Below are 16984 nucleotides of genomic sequence, written 5' to 3'. Positions count from 1 at the left end.
CCTTGAGCCCAGGAGTTGAAGACCAGCCTGGCCAACATGACAACATCCCATCTCTACAAAAAATACGAAAATTAGCCTGGCATGATGGTTCACCCCTATAGTCCCAGCAGCTTGAGAGGCTGAGGCAGGAGGATCACTTGAGCCCAGGAGGTCGAGGCTGCAGTGAGCCGTGATTGAGCCAACCTTGGTGACAAAATGAGGCCCGTCTGAAGAGAAGAAAAAGTGCTCACTTTAGCAGCACATATACTAAAATTGGAACAATACAGAGATTAGCATGGCCCCTTTGCAAGGATCATATGCAAATTTGTGAAGCATTCCATATTTTTATTTTAATAATTGTTTTAGAAATTGGATCAGAGGACACCCAGCTGGTATCTGCTGCTTGGGGTGTGGGAAAAATCCCCACCCACACATCTGGTCACAGAAGTCTTCTGTGGCGATTGTTGTGTTGAGTGAGAGCGTAGAAAATGCACTTTAGGTTGTTTTGGTTATTTTCTTTCCTCTTAGCTGTGTAGCAGGTTCAGGTCATGAAACTATGCTGCCACTTCTGATTATGTGATCCTACAGATGCAATGTTGCCGGCTATATCTGTGTAAAGATGGATAAAGATTCTGTAGGGGGTGGGGGGAAGATTCTGTAGAGAGTCTCTGAAAGCCCAAATAGGAGAATTGCATTAGGATTCTTAGGATTCTGGAGTAAGGCTATGCTTACTGTGGTCCCCTTGGGAAAAGAGACTCTGATGTGTCACCGTTCCCCAGTAGTGACTAAGCATCTGACTAGATGCCAGGTAGCTATATATTCTGGGGTAGAGCTGCAATTCAATATGTGATGGAAGCCAGGCCCATTGGCTCACACCTGTAATTCCAGCACTTTGAGAGCCCCAGGCAGAAGGACCACTTGAAGCCAGGAGTTGGAGACCAGCCTGGGGAATGTAGCGAGACCTCCATCTCTACAAGAAATATAAAAATTAGCTGGGTGTGGTGGCACATGCCTGTAGTCCCAGCTACTTGGGAGGCTGAGGTGGGAGGATTGCTTGAGCCTAGGAAGTCGAGGCTGCGGTAAGCTATGATTGTACCACTGCACTCCAGCCTTGGCGACAGAGTGAGACCCTGTCCCTAACAAACAAACAAATCAACAAAACAGCAAAGAGGCTGGGCGCAGCGGGTCACCCTGTAGCCTCAGCACTTTGGGAGGCCGGGTGGGCGGATCACCTGAGGTCAGGAGTTCAAGAATAGCCTGGCCAACATGGCGAAACCCCAACTCTACTAAAAATACAAAAAAAAAAAAAAAAAATTATTAGCAGAGCATGGTGGCGTGAGCCTGTAATCTCAGCTACTTGGGAGGCTGAAGCAGGAGAATCGCTTGAACCTGGGAGGCAGAGGTTGCAGTGAGCTGAGATCAAGCCACTGCACTCCAGCCTGGTGACAGAGTGAGACTCCATTAAAAAAAAAGAAAAGAAATGAGTCCAACAACTTGGGCTCCCTCTCACCAAAGCTGATTTAGCAATTGCCAAAATATAGCCAGTCTACTAGCAGCAAGTAGCAATATGGCAAAATTGTTCAATGAAAATAGCCAACCATCTGGTGGCAGGTCAATTATTTCAAGACTCCTTCCACCCTGGGAGAAGGCAATGATTCATCCTTACTGGAATTTCTATGTTCTCCAACTATATGTTGCATTTCTGACCCATAGTGCTTCTGCAAGCATCACCATCCAAAGGCTTTAAAGAATGTTCAGTTCATTACCTAGGGCCAGGGGACCCATCTTGAAACTCAAGATGTATCATGATGGCCACATGAACACAGGCTTCGCTGGTCTTACCGTATGCCCATGACCCAGAAGCAGCCAGCCTGAGAGAACAATGGAACAAAGCGACTTAATTTCCAAAGTTCTGGGGGATTATAAACAGCATGTGATACGTCACAAGACTACTGTGGGGTTGGAAAAAGATCACGTAAATAGAGCACTTTGCACAGACCGTGGCATGCAGAAAGTGCTCAATAAATGGCAGGTGTTGTTTATTAATTGGAATGAATGGTGAAAGGCCTCTGTGCCCCAGGGGAACTGGTGATCAGGCTTCACTAAACCCAGTGTGGCTGTGGTTCTCGCTATAGTGTGACATGCTTTGAATACCCTAGTGGCTCCAGAAGTCCTCAGCTTGAATTACATTTTTCTGCCAGCAGGCAGCACACAAACGCTTCTGCTGGGTGGATCTGGGAGGGGAAAATGAAACTCTGCAGAGTGCAGAAACTGAGAGAGAGGAGAAAATGAAACTGCAGAGTGCAGGAATAGAATCTCCGGCAGGGATTGGCTGCCTGTGGGGGGACGTGCGAGTGGTGATAAAAAGCCCGCCTTCAGCCAGAGAACCGTTTACTCGCCGCTGTGCCCATCTATCAGCAGGCTCCGGGCAGGAAGATTGCTTCTCTTCTCTCCTCCAAGGTAAACTCAGGAGCTATGAAGTGTGGGCATCAAGCTGCCACCCTCTGCCAGGCTGCCTGCCTGCCTGTAAACATCATGTTCTGAGAGCTGGGAGGCCCCTTCTCCAGGGAGGCAGCACCCCCTGGGTCCCTTTTAGTGCCCTGGGCTGGACTTGCCTAAGAGGGTGGGTGGGAGATTTTAGGGAGACGGGGATACAAAACCCCAAGAGGCATGAGATGCAGCTTACATGTGCCACATCAGTGATCTGTGGCTTTAACCTTGTCACCTCTTGGAGCCTTAATTACTTTCCCTGTAAAAGGGAGATTAAGTTGTCTTACCTGCTCAAAGGACTGGATGATTTTAGAAGCCCCTTTATTATAGGATCCAATGTGACGGTGAGTTCATCTTTGAGGACAGATGAAACCATCTGGAGTGGCTGTTGAAAATGTGGGCTTGGGAATTAGCCAATTGTGGTTTTAAATCCTGACTTTGTCACGCCCTGGCTAGGTACCCTTGAAAATATTACTTAACCTCTCTAAGGTTCAGTTTCCTTATCTGTAACATGTGGTTGATCACAATGGTACCTACTTCATGGGGTTGTTATAGGTACAAATGGATCTCACACCAAAAAGTGCTAAGTATTCGATACATGAGAGACTCGAGTTTCTTGTTTTTCTTTTTAATTTAAAGAAATAGCATTGAGCTGACAAAGATCACATTGGAGGTGAGTCTGAGGGCATATGCATTTTCCAGTTTTGTGGTATAAAGGAAAGAGTTCTGAATTCTGACAGTCTTGAATGTGTATCCACCCTGCACAATTTGCTGTGTGACCTTTATTCGTTGTGATATTGTGAAATATATATTCTCATCCCCCGGTTCCTGGCATACAACTCCTAAAATCCTTGGAAGCTTCAAAGTGATAACTATCTTTTGAGTGATAACGGTGTAAAAGCTGACAGGGCTGGCACTTCCTCTAGGGAGGGGAGAGGGGCTGAAGGTTAAGCTGATCACCAATGGGCAATGATCTAATCAATTGTGCCTATGTAATGAAGCCTCCATAAAAACAGAAAAGGACAGGGTTTGATGAGCTTCCAGACAGCCGAATACAGGGAGGTTCCAAGTGGGTGGTGCTTCTGGAGAGGGATGGAAACTGCATGTCCTTTCTCCCACACGTGCCCTATGCATCTCTTCATCTGTAGCCTTTGTAATATCCTTTCTACGGAACCAGTAAATGTGGCTGGGCACGGTGGCTGAAGCCTGTAATCCCAGTGCTGTGGGAGGCTGAGGAAGGCAGATAGTTTGAGTTAAGGCATTCAAGGCCAGCCTGGGTAACATGGTAAACTCCCATCTCAAAATAAAATAAAATAAAAAATTAATTGGGCATGGTGGTGCATGCTTGTAGTCCTAGCTCCTCTGGAGGCTGAGGCAGGATGATCTCTTGAGCCTGGGAGGTGAAGATTGCAATGAGCTGGAATGGAGCCAACTGCGCTTCAGCCTGAGCAACAGAGTGAGATCCTGTCTAAAACAACAACAACAAAACCAATTTTTTTAAAAAAAGAAAAAAACCAGTAAATGTAAGGAAAGTGTTTCCCTGAGTTCTGTGAGCTGCTCCAGCAAATGAACAAAGCTCCAGGAGGGAATTGTGGAAACCCCAATTTACAGTCAGTCAGAAGCAGGTATACAGGAGAAAGCGAGGATACAGGTAAAACAACCTGGGGCTTTCGATTGGCAGTCTGGGGGACTGAACCCTCAACACGTGGGATTAGCCACTAGCTACGCATAGCTGGCGTCAGAATGGATTTCGAGGACCCTCAGCTGGTGTTCAGCAGAGGACTGATTGCTTGCTTGCTGGTGGGGAGAAACCCCCACACATCCGCTGTCAGAAGCCTCTTGTACAGTGAGGGAAACTGAGTTGCTTTTTCCACACACCTTTCTGTGCTTTCTTTCTGAAAAAATTAAGTTGATGTGAGGCCAATGTTTTGGTGACTGTAAATATTCAATGCATTTTAAGAATGAGTTTATCTTTTAAAAAATTGTTTTAAGCAAATTCTACGCGTCAGGTACTGTGTTCTAAGTGCCGGGGATACAGCGTGGAACAGTTTATAAATTCACAAGTATACTCTCAAATAGGCTCTATTGGAGCAAAGTACCCTAGTGTCCGGTCCAAGGTCACTTGGCCACAAGGCCAAGAACAACCACAGTCATGACTTTGACATCTGCGGAGCTTACCATGTGCCAGACACCGTGAGAATCCGCACACCCACCGGTTGGGGCAGAGACATCTCTGCCACTGATGCCGAGAAGAAACGGATTCCCGAGGCTCCTGAGAGGGGTCCTGGATTCCGTTCGCTGCACCTCGCTGCTTTTCACTGATTCAGTTTCGAATTGGAAGGGAAAACCACGGAGCTGATAAGCTCCAAAAAGGCCCCGGGGACCATCTCCCTTTCGCCTGTTCCGAGGTGTAGCGACGGAGCCTGAGCGCGGCGCCACCATGCGGCAGAAGGCGGTATCGCTTTTCTTGTGCTACCTACTGCTCTTCACTTGCAGCGGAGTGGAGGCAGGTAAGGATGCAGATAAGGGGACAGGTAAGGAGGCAGATAAGGGTGCTGGAGGATGGGCGGCGTGTGGGATAAAGGGGAGAGTTTCATGTAGAGACCCTGGCGTGCTTCCGTAGAGACCCTGGCGTCCATTCCAATGGAAAGCCCGGGGTTGGTGTCTGCAGAGTCCCAGATTCAAATCCCACTACTGTGTCCATTCCTCTATCCTACCTAAATTTATTCCATGCCAGTCTATGCCAGGCTCGGCGCCTTGGGAAAAGTCCCTTCCCCTCTGTGAGGCTCTCTGAGTAGGAGAGTGGCGGCCCCCGCATCCTGGAGTAGTCCTGAGCATCAGACACAGAGTAGGGGACCCCTGCGCCCCACCCCAAAGCCCCTACTACGCTTTGTCCGCTCTCCTGCAGGCAAGAAAAAGCGCTCGGAGAGCTCGGAGGACAGCGGTTCCGGGTTCTGGAAGGCCCTGACCTATATGGCGGTTGGAGGAGGTGGGTCTGGAGGGCGGGGAACTCGGGCAGGTGGGACGGGCCTCTGCTGCGGGCGCTCCCTCACCCGCTCGTGTTCCTCTAGGACTCGCGGTTGCCGGGTTGCCGATGCTGGGCTTCACCGGCGCGGGCATAGCGGCCAACTCGATGGCTGCCTCGCTGATGAGCTGGTCTGCGATCGCGAACGGGGGCGGCGTGCCCGCTGGGGGTCTGGTGGCCACGCTGCAGAGCCTCGGTAAGTGCACCGCCTGGGCCCCTGGTGGGACGTTCTTTACTGCTATTATTTTCGTCGTACATATGAGGAAACTGAGGCACTCAGGAAGTAATTTACTCAAGTAATTAAGTAGTTTACTAGGAATTAAGTGATTATTTATTTTTGAGACGGAGTCTGGCTCTGTCACCCACGCAGGCTGGAGTGCAGTGTCCCGATCTCGGCTCACTGCAACCTCTGCCTCCTGGGTTCAAGCAATTCTCCTGCCACAGCCTCCCAAGTAGCTGGGATTAAAGGTGCATGCCACCACACCCCTGGCTAATTTTTATATTTTTTGTAGAGATGGGGTTTCATCTTGTTGGCCGGGCTGGCCTTGAACTCTTGACCTCAGCTGATCCGCCTATCTCGGCTTCCCAAAGTGCTGGGATTACAGGCATGAGCTACTGCACCCGGCCAGGAAATAAGTAATGTGCTCAAGTTTCCCTGCTAGTTTAGACCACAGCCTACATTCTGACCCAGTCAGTATGATGCCAGGAACCCCATTCTCAACCTCAAAGGCTGGGTGCCCCACTGATGCTTTGGTCAAATCACAACAAGCCTCAGTTTTCTCATCTGTCCATTGGGATGATCATCCTCAGTTTAACATTTTTTGAACCTTCTCAATCTCAGAGACCACAGTGGCAAATACACGTAGCAGAGAAACTCAAATCAATCTCACACCAACCTTGGTCTTGATTTGCATTTTTTGAACACCATGAAGGGAACAGATACAGAGTTCACAGTGACTCTCCTATCTGTGGATTGATCGATCTGTTGATCTGTTTATCTATGTCAAAACAAGGTCTCACATTGCCCAGGTTGGAATGCAGCACGTGATCACAGCTCACAGGAGCCTCGAACTCTCGGTTTCAAGCTATCCTCCTGTTTCAGGCTCCCAAGTAGCTGGGACTACAGGCACATACTGCCACCACACCAGCTAATTTGTTTTGTTTGTATTTTTTTTTTTTTTTTTTTTTTTTTTTTGTAGAGACAGGGTCTCATTGTTTTGCCCAGGATGGTCTTGAATTCCTGGGCTCAAGCAATCCTCCCACTTTGGCCTCCCAAAGTGTTAGGATTACAAGCATGAGCCACTGTGCCTGCCCAGAGTGACTCATAAAAAATTCCCTCACTTCCTTCTCTCTCCTCTCTCCCCTCCCACCCCCACCTCTCTCTCTGAGGCCTCCAAAATCCTGGAGAAAACCTGCCCCTGACAAACTTCCCTCTGCCTTTCTAAACCTCACATCTCTCAACTCTGGACAGCAAAAGCCCAAAGAACCAGCCCAAAAGAAGAGAGAACTGCTCAGACTGGGCCACAGCCCTGCAATGGGAGGGGAAGAGGGGGCGAGCCCAGGGACACCTCTGGGCTATAAGATAGTTATCCTCTCACATGCCGCATATCTGTGACAAAATGATATGATCCCTGTCTTGTGAATCCCCCCACCCACACAGTGAGGGCTCCACGGAGGAGGCTGTTAGCACAATTAATAACACGATGTTTTCATGGCAGACATGAAGTGAAGAAGCCATTATTTTTGCCGCTTTCATCACTGAAACACATCTCTGGTTTGGGCTGTCAAGGCAGGACAAAAACGGGACGCACTTTGCAGTAGTGCCATCCCCTCTCAGGCCCTCTGTTTCTCCATCTAGAAATGAGGGCTTGGACTCAAACAATGGTTTCCAGACATTTGGATTCTCAGGCCTGGCACTTGGGCCCCAGTGACTCATGTGTGTTTGCCTTACAGGGGCCGGTGGCAGCAGCGTCATCATGGGAAAGATCGGTGCCCTGCTGGGCTACGCTACCCACAAGTACGTAGATAGCAAGGAGGCAGAGGATGAGGAGTAGCCAGCAGCTCCCAGGACCTCTTCTTCCTCCTTGCCCTAACTCTGCCAGTGAGTATCTAGAACTTTCCCTAGAACTCACAGATGGGGTCTCACTATGTTGTCCAGGCTAGAGTGCAGTGACTATTGACAGATGCAATCATAGCACACTGCAGCCTCCAACTCCTAGCCTCAAGTGATCCTTCTGCCTCAACCTCCCAAGTAGGATTACAAGCATGTACTGACCACTCCCAAAATCTAGAATTTTCTCTGTCACTCTCCCCAAAACCTAGATGAGAAAACAGAATAAAGTTATCCCAGAAAACCCTTTGTCTGCTGTCAGTCGTGTTCGCAGCGAGAAGCCCAGCACAATCTGGCTCTGGCCTGCGCCATCCATACACCCCCATTCCCGTTTCCCCTCGAGTCAGCCACAGCCCCCGGAACACAACCAGTTTTGTTTCTGGGGCTTAGCGCGTGTTGGTCTCTCTGTCTCTGGAAGCTCATCTGCCTGAAAAACGCCCTTCCATCCTTCCAGACTCAGTTCAGACATCCCCTCCTCTGGACTCCTGCCTAGCAGGGCCTCCTGTCTAAATGAGCAAGCTCGATTCCACAGCATGCTTGGGGAGGCAGAACTCAGTTTGTTCTCGCTGAGAGAAGCTTCCTGCTAGTTCTCTGATTAGGCGGAGATGGAGAGGGCAGGTCTCCATTCTCTCATGATGTGATCACCTTCAGATGGAGAATATAAGGCCAGCCCCTCGCTCTGGGGAAAGGGCGTAACAGCAGCTTTGTGAGAGCTCCGCAAGGCCTCTCTTTCCTCATAGGACTCTTAGGATAGGGAGAACAGTTTGCATATGGAGTTCATAGCCCTTCTGCATAGGAAGGAAAGGACAGCCCAAGCACATAGGAAGCACTCCGTAAATGTCAGTTATGATTGATTAAGGACTTGCATAAACAAAGAGGAAACAGCCAAGTGACAACCAGAAATTAGATCATCTGACTTTGGAGTCAGGGTTTACTCTCTGGGGCTCACAGGCCCTATTCTTCCTTTCTTCCAAAGTTGGGCACCAAATTAGGGTCTCTGCCCTCAGAAGAAGCCCCCTCCACTTATTCCCTTGGATAGCATCAAGGCCAGAGAGAGGTGGACAGCTCTGTCCTGGGAATTTAGATCTGAGCCCTCAGCAGTCCTCAGGCTGAATGATACTGGAAATGACCAGTTCTTTACAGGGAGACTCCGCCTTCCCCAGGATCCCTTGGGACTGGCCTGCGCAGGATAACTACTTGCCTCCATTCTGCAAGTGACAGCAGGGGCTAAGGATGCCACAACCGATGAGACCCAGTTTCTACCTACTTGGGGCTCCTGGTGCACACATTAGGAACCCCCTCTTTTCCTTCCCTGTCACCACCTCCCCACCCCCATCTCCTTTCACTCATCCTCACCTTTGCCAGCTTTCAGGAACCACAGCCTGCGGCAGAAGGGTGAACACACACCAGAATTCAACATTGCAAGGCGATAGGTGTTCAATGCGCTTTTAATTATTTATTTATTTTTTCTTGAGACAGAGTCTCACTCTGTTGTCCAGGCTGGAGTGCAGTGGCACGATCTTGGCTCACTGCAGCCTCTGCCTTCCGGGTTCTAGCGATTCTCCTGCCTCAGCCTCCAGAGTAGCTGGGATTATAGGCACTTGCCACCAGCCTCAGCTAATTTTTGTAGTTTTAGTAGAGAAGGGGTTTCGCCATGTTGGCCAGGTTGGTTTTGAACACCTGACTTCAGGTAATCCACCTTAGCTTCACTCCCAAAGTGCTGGGATTACAGGCGTGAGCCACTGAGCCCTGACTGAATGCCTCCCTGGCAACGGCCTTCATAGAGGCACATGGCTGAATCTCAGCCCAGCTTCAGGGATGAGTCACCTCAGACAAGCTATGTACTCTCTTGGGGTCCCAGCCTCCTTGCTTTTTGGGTTTTTGTTGTTTGTTGTTGTTGTTTGAGACAAAGAATCTTGCTCTGTTGCCCAGGCTGGAGTGCAGTGATGTGATCTCAGCTCACTGCAACCTCTGCCTCCCGGGTTCAAGCAATTATCTTGTCTCAGCCTCCCGAGTAGCTAGGATTATAGGTGTGTGCCACCATGCTCAGATAATTTTTTGTATCTTTAGTAGAGACGGGGTTTTAGCATATTGGCCAGGCTGGTCCCTGACTTCAAGTGATCGGCCCACCTCAGCCTCCCAAAGTGCAGGGATTACAGGCGTGAGCCACCACGCCCGGCCTGCTTCCTTGTTTTCAAAACTAAGGGTGTGGGTGTTAGATATCATGGTCTCCAGAGCTTCCTCCTCTAAAACATCTGCTGAGCCTGAAGCACATGCTTCTGAGTCCTCTCAGCCCTGTCAGATCCTGGCTTTCTGAGGATGAATTTTATTTTTGGAAGCAGCCAAAAGCCACTCTGTAGTGCCAACTTTGGTGACTAAAGTGGGTGACAGTGCAGGGAGATGCCATGTTTGGTCAGAAATGAGGGTAACTAGAAACTAGCAGGGCTAGTCTCCACTTCGTCTCTACTAAAAATACAAAAATTAGCTGAGCATGGTGGCGTGTGCCTGAAGTCCCAGCTACTCGGGAGGCTGAGGCAGGAGAATTGCTTGAACCCAGGAGGTGGAGGTTGCAGTGAGCGGAGATTGCGCCACTGCACTCCAGCCTGGGCAACAGAGTAAGACTCTGCCTCCAAAAAAAAAAAAAAAAAAAGAGTCCAAAAATAGATCCCATCTCTGACTACCAATGGAGAGGTCCTCTGTCCTCATCACTTTTCCCTGAACCTCAGTTTCCTACTCTGTAAAATGGCGATGGGAAGGGGTTGGACTCTCGTCCAGACCTAGAATGTCTATCTCAAGTGCTCAAGTTAGGAATGTCTTGCTCTTAAAGTGCTTTAGGGATTTCCTTGTTCTTTGAGGGCCTTCCAGGCGCCCCCATTCTCTTCAACCACGGCAGGGGCTCTCACAATTTCATGGTGCTATGTGCCGATATGACCACCAGGTGGCAGTAGAGTCCTATCTTGGAATCCATCAGCCTTCATCAGCCTAGAGCGCTCCGCAATTACCAAAAACCCTGCCTGGGGCTGGCCGCACCGGGGTAACTAGAGACGGAAATGAATAGACCTCGCCCCTGCTCAGCAGCAGGAGCTCCTGAAGCTCACAAGAGTGGTCCATCAGAGAATCCCTGTAGGGCCCACCTCCTCCTTTGCCCTTCAAGTCCTCAGTCCTACAATTTGGGGATCTCCAAACTCCCGAGCCCAGCACTCAGGACTCTGCAGTCAGGTCTCACCTCCAGGCTCACTGCCTGCGCTCCCAGATCTGAGTCACAAGGATGAAAGTTAATGAGAGGAACCCGAAAGGTGCACTTCCTGACTGGGCAGCAGAGGGGGATGCTGGGAACTGGGCAGCAGAGGGGGATGCTGGGAACTGGGCATCACTAGATTCTGCCTGGAAAGAGGGGTTGGGGCCAGCCAAGGGCTGGGAGAACAGTAGCTGGAGGCTGCTGAGTCTGGAGGCCTGTGGCTTCCTGTGAAGAACAGGGGAGCCACTTCCTTTAAGCAGATGGCTGGGAGGAAGGGTGGAAGATGAGGGAGCATGGGCTTCCTGGCTTAGGGGGAGGAAAAGGGGCCCCAGGAAGGCCCCATGAAGAGGCCCAGAGCAGCCTTCTCTTTCCCTCATTCTGGGTCTCCACGGAACAGCAGCTGAGACAAGGGAAGGTCATACTTGTGAAGTTGTGTGACGTGACGCCACGGAAAGGATAGGTTAGGGAGCAGGCTTATCTATAGAGGCCAGTAAAGAAATGGAGTCTTTGTTATTCCAAAAAGCAAGTCCAAGCACCTACCCCCAGTATCCAAGTCCCAGTCACCAGCCTCAGAACCCAGACCCATAAGTCCAGCCCCAAGTACTTGGCCTCAAATATACAGGCCCCATTTTCCAGCTCCAACCACCAGTTCTCAGAGAAGCGTCCAGTGCGGAGTCAGAAGCTGGCAGGGGTCCAGTGGTTCATTATCTGTGTGAACAAATGGCATGGCCCCAGAGAAAACCTTTTTTTTTTTTTTGAGACAAGGTCTTGCTCTATCGCCAGGCTGGAGTGCAGTGGTGCAATCACGGCTCACTATAGCCTGCAGCCTTGACCTGGTCTCAAGTGATCCTCCCACCTCAGCCTCCCACTTTGGAATCACAAGCGTGGACCACCACAAGTGGCTAGTTTTTTGGGTTTTTTTGGTTTTTTTAGATAGAGTCTTGCTGTGTTGCCTAGGCTGGAGTGCAATGGCACAATCTCAGCTCACTGCAACCTCCGCCTCCCGGGATTAAGCGAGTATCCCACCTCAGCCACCTGAGTAGCTGGGATTACAGGCACGCACCACCATGCCCAGCTAATTTTTGTATGTTTAGTAGAGAAAGGGTTTTGCCATGTTGGCCAGACTGGTCGTGAACTCCTGACCTCAGGTGATCTGCCTGCCTTGATGAACCAGTAAGCTTGCCTCCCAGCAACCATAGTTACCAGAGAACAGCGTGGTTTAGCAGCTCTAGGTTCTCATCTGCAGAAGGGGTAGGAGTCTTCACTCAGCCATGATCACCCATCCTCGGAACCCACCAAACTAAGCCCATTTCTCCTTCACTCTTTCACACTTGGGTCAAAAGCACCTCTAGATATGCAGGTGCCTAGGCCAGACACCTTCCCAAAGGCTTCTCCCCCTAACTTTTCAATGATGGCTCCTTCACTCTTTGTTCTTCACTCAAATGTCACCTTCTCAGAGAAGCCCTCCCTGACCACCTATTTTAAAATAGCCTCCTTCCTGAAATACCACAGGGGGATAAATTAGTAAAATAAAAAATAAAAATAAAAAAGAAATACAATAGCCTCCTTGTTTCTCTCTATCACAGTAATTGCCAACTTGTCCCCACCTTGGAATCACCTGAGAGCTTAAAATTATACTGATACCTGTGTCTCACAGTGTGGGAACAACTTGCTCTAGCATGTCACTCTTTTAATTTTCCGTATAAAGCCAGTAAAGAAATGAAGCCTTGGTTACTCCAAGAAATAGGCCCAAGAATCCAACCTCAAGTACCCAAATCTAAGTCTCCAGCCTCAGAACCCAGCTCCAAACACCCAAGTCCAAAGTTTTACATATATTTACTCTTTTCATCCTTACAATAATTCTCTTGGTTGTTCTTAGGATTCGCATTTTACAGATGAAGGATTCAAGGTACAGAGAGGTTAAATAACTTCCCTAAGGCAAACAGCTAGCAAGTGATGGGATAAGGATTTGAATCCAGAGAGTCTGCCTCTGTAGAACAGTGTCTGGCATCCAGAGGGGCTCAATAAATAATTGTCCAATGAATGAATGACTTAATCTTAACTCCCTCTGCCTCACCCAGCCCCACATTCAATCCGGCAACCCGCCAGCCTGTGGACTGTATCTTCTAATCATTTATTGAGTCTGTTCATGTCTCACTCACGGTAGCCTCCCTCTCATCTAGCTTACTACCTTCCATCCTGGGTCCACTCTTACTCCTGTGTCCACTCCTGTCTATTTTCCACAGAGAGGTAGGAAGATTCTAAAACACTAAGTACCCAGTGGCTGTCCATAGCACTTAGAAGAAAATTATATTGCCTTACCATGGCCTCCAAGGCCTTAAGTAATTTGCTCCCCTAAACCTCCAGAGCTTCATCTCACTCAGTTTCCTTTCCCTTCTCTTCCAGCCTGCTAACCTCCATGCCTTTGCACCACCTCTTCCCTCTGCCTGGAACACTTGTTGCTTCAGGAGTTGGCTCGATGTAACTTCTCCAGGGACCTGAGCACCAATCCAAATTAGACTCCTGGTTATTGCAGCAGCCTGTATCTTACTGTCCCAGAATTCATCATGGCTGCAAGTAAAACGATGGCGTGAGCATTTGTTACCATCAGGCTTCCGCCCTAGATTATGAGGACAAGCACAGGGTTCATCTTGCTTTATAGCCAGAACCCAGCACAGCGCCTGGCACACAGGAGGCGCCCAATTACTTTGGCTGAGTGGATAGACATACACACAGACGGATGGATGAATGGCTGGAAGAGGAGTTATTGAATAAATACACTTTAAAGTGCTCTGGCTGCGTTTCTTAGGGAAGTTATAATGCGCGCAATTCACATGGGCGTTATTTTCACCCTCCGAGAGCCCGCACCCACCAGTGCCCCCGTCGCCTTTCCCAGGCGCGACCACTGGGCGGGGCATCCGGGGCCGGCTGAGTGACGTCACGGCGGGGCGCGTCCGGAGCCGGCCCCCACTTCCTGATTGGCAAGTGCGTTGCCACACCCACCGCCGCCGCGGTCGGAGTGGAGATGGTGGCCGCGCAGGGCGCCGGGGGGAGGCAAGGTGTCCGCGCAGACGGCGGTGTGGCAGTGGGGCGGCTGCACCGGCCTCAGCGCGTCGGGGTCGCCCGGGGCACGTTCACGAGGCCGGGGAGGCGGAGACTGGGCGCCGAGCTGTTCGCTAGGCTCGCGCGGTTCTGAGGGGCAGTGGGACGGGGGCGGAGCACGTGCGCTGCGGCTGGACCGCTCCCCGCGGCAGGCCGGACACAGGGTGTGACCGAGCCTCCGGGCGCTCGCTGCAGCGCGGCTATTTCGGGGCCTCTGACCTCAGCGAGGAAAGTCCCAGAAACACAGCCCCACCCTCCCCCTCAGCCTCCTTGACACTGTCGTCTCTTCCCCACTACCCCTCAGACCCAAAGATGCTGCGGGAAGCTAGGCGCCTGCAGACCTGGTTTCTTAGCCCTAACTCTGTGTGACCAGAACAGGGTCGGTGCCTCTTGGACGTTAGTCCGCTTGTCTGTAAAATGAAGCGACACCTGCATGAGATGATGCAAGGTATGAAGCACCCTGCACTGGGGGTGCTGGTGCTAGGTGCTCCAGGGTTACTAGTTTCTTCCTGACCCTGCCACTGATGTGCTCTGTGGCTTAGAGCAATTTCACTTAATCCTCTTAACCTCGGGGGCCTGGCTCCCCGCTTCCTAGGATGAGTCAATTGTCTTTCTAGCCCCAGGGTCCTGGGAGCCAGGCCTTCTTGAATCATGGAGTTAGCGGCAAGCTAAGAGCCGGCACCGCCTCCTGGTGTCCGGGCTCTCACTCTCCTTCCCTGAGCCCTCACCCTCTTCTTTCCCCACGCTCCCCACCCCCCAGCTCAGAGCCCTCTAGCCTGGTCTCTTGACTTCTCTAAGGTTCCTCTGACAAGTGAGTTTCCTCATCCTCCCTGATGGCTAGAATGAGGTTGTGCCTAAGATGGTTACACGCCCCCCAGAGGCTCTGAGGTTTCGGTCCACTGGGACTTTAAAGGGCATCCCAGGACAACCTTCCTGCGTGTTCCTACCGAGGGTGAGTCACTCCCCTGCTCAAAACCCTTCAGTGACTCCGTATGGCCCTCAGGCCACTTGGCAAGACCCACAGGCTACAATACCTAGGTCTCTCTTCTCAGCCAAGCCCCCAGCCAGGCTCTAGCCCAACTCAACTTTGAGCTGTCCTTCTTCTCGCCCAGTGACACAAACCGCTGCTGGGATCCCTTCTTCCCTGACCCATCCTCTCACCTTTTACCTGGCTAACTCCTCGTCCCTGACCATTATGGGAGTGGCTGGATCCTTACCCCTAAGGTGGGTCCCCGTTCAGATGAGAACTGGTGAGTGACTGCTGACATCACTCAGCGCAGCCACTCCCCTCCTTGCCTCCTTCCCTCTGGCCATGTTGAACTTTCAGCTCCTTGAAAATGCATGTCTCTCTCTCCTGCCTCTGAGCCTTTGCACCTGTTGTTCTCAGACCCAAACACCCTTCCCTTTCCTGCTTAACTTGTATTTGTTCTTCAAATCTCAGTTTAGGGCTGGGCATAGTGGCTCACGCCTATAATCCCAGCACTTTGGGAAGCCAAGGTGGGCGGATCACCTGAGGTCAGGAATTCCAGACCAGCCTGGCCAACATGGCAAAACCCCATCTCTACTAAAAATATAAAAATTATCTGGGCATGGTGGTATGCACCTGCAGTCCCAGCTATTCAGGAGGCTGAGGCAGGAGAATTGCTGGAACCTGGGAGGCAGAGGTTGCAGTGAGCTGAGACTGCACCACTGCACTCCAGGTGACAGAGACTCAATTTCAAAAAAAAGAAAAAAAAATCTCAGTTTAGAAGTCAGTTTATCTAGTGGTAGAAGGTTGGAGTTTTCATGACCAGCCCCTACAGTATGGAGCACACACTTTCCTGGCAGTATTTAATGTCTCCCCATTATAATATAAGTTATGAGTTGGGAGTGGTGGCTCACACCTGTAATCTCAGCACTTTGGGAGGCCAAGGTGAGATGATTGCTTGAGGCCAGGAGTTCAAGACCACCCTGGGCAACATAGTGAGACCCCATCTCTACTAAAAAAAAATTTTTTTTGAGATGGAGTTTCAGAAGTTTCACTCTTGTTGCCCAGATGGGAGTGCAATGGTGCGATCTCGTCTCACTGCAACCTCTGCCTCCCGGGTTCAAGCAATTCTTCTGCCTCAGCCTCCCAGGTAGCTGGGATTACAGGCATGCACCACCACTCCTGTCTAATTTTTTTTTTTTTAATTTATTTATTTATTTTTTTTGAGACGGAGTTTTCGCTCTTGTTGCCCAGGCTGGAGTGCAATGGCGCGATCTCGGCTCACCGCAACCTCCGCCTCCTGTGTTCAGTCAATTCTCCTGCCTCAGCCTCCTGAATAGCTGGGATTACAGGCACACGCCACCATGCCCAGCTGATTTTTTCTATTTTTAGTAGAGATGGGGTTTCACCATGTTGACCAGGATGGTCTCGATCTCTTGACCTCGTGATCCACCTGCCTCAGCCTCCCAAAGTGCTGGAATTACAGGCGTGAGCCACCGCGCCCGGCCCTAATTTTGTATTTTTTTAGTAGAGACTGGATTTCACCTTGTTGGTCAGGCTGGTCTCAAACTCCTGATCTAGGTGATTCACCAGCCTCGGCCTCCCAAAGTGCTGGGATTACAGGCTTGAGCTGCCACACCCAGCCGCTCCTAAAAATTTTTAAAAATTACTTGGGCATAGTGGCATACACCTGTAGTCCCAGCTAATTGGGAGGCTGAGGCCAGAGGATCACTTGTGTATAGGGGGTTGAGGCTGCAGTTAAGCTGAGATCAAGCCATTGAACTCCAGCCAGTCCAGGCATGGTGGCTCACGCCTGTAATCCCAGCACTGTGGGAGGCCGAGGCGGGTAGATCACGAGGTTAGGAGTTCGAGACCAGCCTGGCCCAGATGATGAAACCCTGTTTCTACTAAAAACACAAAAAAATTAGCTGGGCATGGTGGCACGTGCCTGTAGTCCCAGCTAGTCGGGAGGCTGAGGCAGAAGAATCACCTGAACCCAGGATGCGGAGGTTGCAGTAAGCCAAGATCGTGCCACTGCAGTCCAGCCTGGGCAACAGAGCAAGACCTTGTCTT

The 16984-nt window shown here is 50.5% G+C and overlaps 1 protein-coding gene and 1 non-coding gene across 6 annotated transcripts; both read left to right on the top strand.

Annotated features, from left to right (window-relative positions):
• Positions 1 to 222: 222 nt before the first annotated feature.
• Positions 223 to 326, top strand: LOC119472148. Its single transcript, XR_005201262.1, has one exon. It is a non-coding gene; the product is annotated as a U6 spliceosomal RNA (small nuclear RNA).
• Positions 327 to 2239: 1913 nt separating this feature from the next.
• On the top strand, positions 2240 to 7849 carry IFI6 (interferon alpha inducible protein 6). 5 transcript variants are annotated; one of them, XM_037740711.1, is made up of 5 exons: positions 2240 to 2317; positions 4875 to 5003; positions 5378 to 5458; positions 5541 to 5690; positions 7448 to 7849. In XM_037740711.1, the coding sequence occupies exons 2-5, from the start codon at positions 4910 to 4912 to the stop codon at positions 7546 to 7548; spliced, it is 426 nt and encodes a 141-aa protein (XP_037596639.1). In that variant the 5' UTR covers positions 2240 to 2317; positions 4875 to 4909; the 3' UTR covers positions 7549 to 7849. The 5 variants fall into 5 exon arrangements, with proteins under 5 accessions (XP_037596639.1, XP_017390207.2, XP_017390205.2 ...); XM_017534718.2 differs by having other exon boundaries at positions 2288 to 2439; positions 4878 to 4979; XM_017534716.2 differs by having other exon boundaries at positions 2288 to 2439; positions 4878 to 4986; positions 5373 to 5458.
• The last annotated feature ends 9135 nt before the right edge of the window (positions 7850 to 16984 follow it).

Source organism: Cebus imitator, unplaced genomic scaffold (assembly GCF_001604975.1).
Source record: "Cebus imitator isolate Cc_AM_T3 unplaced genomic scaffold, Cebus_imitator-1.0 Scaffold87, whole genome shotgun sequence".
Lineage (NCBI taxonomy): Eukaryota > Metazoa > Chordata > Mammalia > Primates > Cebidae > Cebus > Cebus imitator.
This window is presented reverse-complemented; position numbering and strand designations above follow the sequence as displayed.

Excerpts from the sequence above, each read along its gene's own strand:
- IFI6 (XM_037740711.1), top strand. The coding sequence starts at position 4,910 with ATGCGGCAGAAGGCGGTATCGCTTTTCTTGTGCTACCTACTGCTCTTC. Across the intron at positions 5,459-5,540 it reads CTATATGGCGGTTGGAGGAG|GACTCGCGGTTGCCGGGTTG; the intron begins GTGGGTCTGGAG and ends GTGTTCCTCTAG. Across the intron at positions 5,691-7,447 it reads GGCCACGCTGCAGAGCCTCG|GGGCCGGTGGCAGCAGCGTC; the intron begins GTAAGTGCACCG and ends TTTGCCTTACAG.